The following is a 4265-nucleotide window of genomic DNA, read 5'->3' as shown; positions in this document are numbered from 1 at the left end:
AAAAGAATACAAAGGTTAGACATGGTGGTACATGCCTGTAACTCCAGCACCTCCAGCACTTGGGAGGCTAAGAGAAGAGGATCAAGAGTTTGAAATCAGACTGAGGTACATAACAAGTTACAGCAAAAACAAATTAAAACAGAAATTGGTTAAAAAAAATAAAGGAACACACTTCTCAGATGAAGAAGTACAGAAGTACAAATAGCAAATATATGAAAAAAATGCTAACATCACTGGTCATGTGAGAGATGCAAATCAAAACAGTGAGATTCCATCTCCAGAAAGAATGGCTATTATCAAAAAATCAACCAATAACAAATATCAGCTAACAGAAGTGGGCTCTGGTAGAAAAGGAACCCTTCTCCACTGTTGGTGGGAATGTAGACTACAGCAACCACTGTGGAAATCAGTGTGGAGATTCTTCAAAAAACTAAAACTAGAGGTTTTTCTTTATTTTATTTTTTTATGTATTTAGTACAGGATCTACAGGGTCTCACTACACAGATCAGACTTGTAATGATCCTCCTATTTTGAACCTCCCAAGTACTGGGTTTACAGGCATGCACCACCACACCCAGTCTCAATCCACATCTCAGTGCACACTGGGGGTGGAGCTGGCACAGCATATGGCGCTGGGGATCAACTCAGTCCCTGTGCTCTGCTTAAGCAGGTGCTTTAGTGCACTGAGCTATCTGGCTGGCCCTAGAGGTTCTGTTTGACACAGCAATTCTCCTTCTTGGTATCTTCCCAAAAAAATTGAAATCATCAAACCACAAAGATATATGCACACCCATGTTTATAGCAGCAACATCTGTAAATAGCTAAATCTTAGAAACTACCCAAATGCCCATCAACCAATGAATGGATAAAAAAGACATGGCTTTTTTATACAATGGAGTGCTACTCAGCCATAAAATATAGCTAAGTGGATGGACCCTGAGACCATACTCTTAAGTGAAATAAATCAGACACACATCAAAGTACAAATAAGAACCAGAAATTGTGAAACAGGAAGAAATTGTTCAAAAGGAAGGGGAACTAGGGAAGGGGAGCAAGAAGGAAAGAAGAGGAAAAAAACGTGAAGGATAAGACAGAAACAAAGCTTTGTAAATAAGGAAGGGAAGTGGAGCAGAAGGGATAGGAGGGCAATGGAGAAAAAAGGAATCAAGATATACCATGTACAGGTACAAATTCCCTATGATTAATGTGATCCCTATGTATACGTAATTATACCAATAAACTTAATTTTAAAAAGCTGGGCTTGGAGGTGCACCACCCCCTCTAAATGTGGTATAATCCTACCACTTGAGAGGCTGAAGCAGAAGGATCACTGCAAGTTCAAAGCCATCCTGGGCTACATAGTGAGTTCAAGGCCAACTTGAAGTACACAGCAAAATGCCATCTCAAACAAACAAACAAAAGCTCAGTGGAACCTAGTGTCAGATTTTCTAGGAAAAGCCAAGAGTCTCATTTTTAATTTTTTGTATATTTTGCCCAACTCCTACCAATGATTGAAAGTTTCAGAGGAATTCCTACCTTTTTTTGTCAAATTTTTCCATACATTCCAGAGGCTGAATAAACTGAAGAACTTCATCCCATTGACCATCAAGGATTAGCTGCCTAAATTAAAAAAAAAAAAAAAAATCGGAATGTTAACAAAATCAAGTTACACTAATAATGATAGATGACAAAATAGCATCAAAATTTCATAAAGCATATAATGAGGTTAACATTTGGTTTCTCAAATACAATAAAACAAAACTTTTCACATTTTGAACAATATGTGCTATATGAAAAGAATCTGTGAATCTGCAACTTCTCTTTGGATTAGTACATGTGATGTCTGACTTCTGTAGTAACACTGGACTAAGCCTAAAAGTTCTTTAGTTTCCCTGTTCACCTTACAGTTTTAAAGCTAGCACATATACTTAAGAATCTGTGGGTGAAGCTCAATGGTAGAACACTTGCCTAGCATGTACAAGGCCCTGGATTCAATCTGCAGGACCAGAGCAACAAACAACAGTATGCAGAAATGTCCTACTCTCACTAAGTCAGTGGTTCTCAACTATGGATGATTTTTGTATCCCCTTACCCCCAGAGGACACTTTTGTTTGTCACAACTGGGGGTAGTAGCTGGGTGTGGTGGTGCATACCTCGACTCTGGGAGCCTGAAGCAGGAGAATATGAGTTGAAGCCCAGCCTGGGTATTTTGGTGGCACAGTGAGATCTTTCCTTGAAACAGAAAAAAGTGATGGAGATATAGCTCAGTGCAAAGGCCCTGAGTTCAATCCTCAGTAGTGGGGAAAACTGGAGTACAACTCGCATCCAGCAGGTGTGGCTCAGGGATGCCTCTGGACATCCCACAGTGCACGTCATACTCACATGTTCACACACTTGAAACCAACACTCATGTGGCCCAAATTTCAACAGTGCCAATGTTGAGAAACTCTGCTCTACCTCACGAATTCTGTCTTTGAGGACTTGACACGAAAGTTTACAGGCTGGGGGCTTGCGGGTTACCTCAGTTGTTTAAGTGCCTGCTCAGGCAAACCCAGTCAGGTGCAGGGACTGCCATCGATCCCCAGCTCCACATGCCTTACCAGACCCACTCTTAAGACTGCCTGAACCAGCCAAAAAATAAAGTTTACATTTTAAAAAGAAAACAGTAAGAACATCAGCTCCATGGGAGCTGGGATGATAGGCAGAAGAGTGAGGAAGAGGTGGGAGAAGAAGGAAAAAAGAGAGCAAGGAACATGAACAAGTTTTATCCTATTGTAAGTGGTGTATGGGAACTTACAAAAGTTAAAAAGTATTCTTATCCCTCTTCTTTTTTCTCGTTTTATTTTTTGTTTTGTTTTGTTTTGCTTTGTTTTGTTTGAAACAGGGTCAATAGGTCTTGCTACACAGTTCAGGCTAGACTTAAATGCACTATGTAGCCCAGGCTGGCCCTGAACTCACACTGATCCTCCTGCCTCTGCCTCCCAAATGCTGGGATTACAGGTGCGCACCACCACCTCTGGCTTTCCTCTCTTTTTCAATAACAATTTCATTATTTTTTATTTGTTTGTTTGTCTATTTTTTTAGTAGCAGAGATTGAATCCAGTTTTTGTATACACTAGGCAAGCACTCTTGGGCATAGTTACAGCCCCAGCCCTTTGAGTCAGGGTCTCACTAAGTAGCCCTGGCTAGTCTTGCATGCAATCCTCCCACCTCAACTTCCCAAGTAGCTAGGACTACAGCATGTGTCACAAGGCTAGGCTTGGATTTTTTCAAATAGTAAAATTTAAAAGGGAGGGATGGGCAGAAGAACCTACATAAGATTGCCAACTTTTTTGTTCCACAAAGAAAAAAATATTACTAACCAATTAACACGTATCATGATTACTTTTTTTTTTATCATGATTACTTTATAAAGGGACATTTTTATATTAAAAGAGCAGGAAGAACCAAGCTGCAAAGGCCAGACATTTAAAACGAATATATTTAGTATAATGAAAAACTTACTGTTCTATAGTACTATGTATTCCAACCTTGGACCAGAAAGATTTCATCACAAACCAACAGGTTCCTGGAGAGTACTTAAGAGGCCCTGCTAAACTCTAGAAGTCTCAGTGCTTGAAAGACAGGGCCAAAGAGAACACTGACTCAGTACTAGTTCCTAACTACACCACTGACTAAGCTCCCTGAGGCTGAATGACAGTCACAACACAAAATATAGTAAGTTTAATATAACAAGTTTAAGTAACTGCTATAATGTAATAGGGGTTTGTGTTTCTTAAAGTCCTTCCCCCTCACTCTCCCCGAGTTGTGCAGATTGAACCTACAGCCTTCCCAATGAACTACATCCCCAGGTCCCTTCCAATTTTTTGAGAGGGTCTCACTAAGCCTCCAAGGTGACTAGGCTGGACTTATACTCATGATTGACCTGTCTCAGCCTCCCAGAGCACGGCGATTACAGGTCTGAGCCACCATGCCCAGATGAACTCTTGGTTTTGTCCACAAATATGAATTCCTTGTTAAAAATATTTATCACAAAAATAGAAGACATTTCTGCCTGGGTATCTGCGATTTTCTTTTTCCATCCAATTCAAATCAGGATATATCTGGCTTCCCATTTTGAAAAACATGTTAATTTCCTTTGTCTTCCAAGTCCACCGCTAAGAATCTTGTCAGAAGAAAACAATCTAAAATTCAGGAAAAGTTTTGTACATAAAACCTGCTCAATAGAGCACTGAAGAAAATAGGAAACAATTATCTAAAAATAG

General features: G+C 39.9%; 1 protein-coding gene across 4 annotated transcripts in view; it reads right to left on the bottom strand.

The window, feature by feature from the left end:
* Positions 1-4265, bottom strand: part of Wdr47 (WD repeat domain 47) — a 72463-nt gene that overhangs the window by 49648 nt on the left and 18550 nt on the right. For all 4 annotated transcript variants that reach the window (XM_004636942.1, XM_004636943.1, XM_023721687.1 and 1 more), the window contains exon 3: positions 1537-1620. In XM_004636942.1, the coding sequence (XP_004636999.1) occupies positions 1537-1620 (84 nt within the window). The remainder of the gene's footprint in view (positions 1-1536; positions 1621-4265) is intronic.

Source organism: Octodon degus, unplaced genomic scaffold (genome assembly GCF_000260255.1).
Source record: "Octodon degus isolate 3935 unplaced genomic scaffold, OctDeg1.0 scaffold00084, whole genome shotgun sequence".
Taxonomy (NCBI): domain Eukaryota; kingdom Metazoa; phylum Chordata; class Mammalia; order Rodentia; family Octodontidae; genus Octodon; species Octodon degus.
The sequence above is the reverse complement of the archived record's forward strand: the minus strand, read 5'-3'. Positions and strand labels throughout refer to the sequence as shown.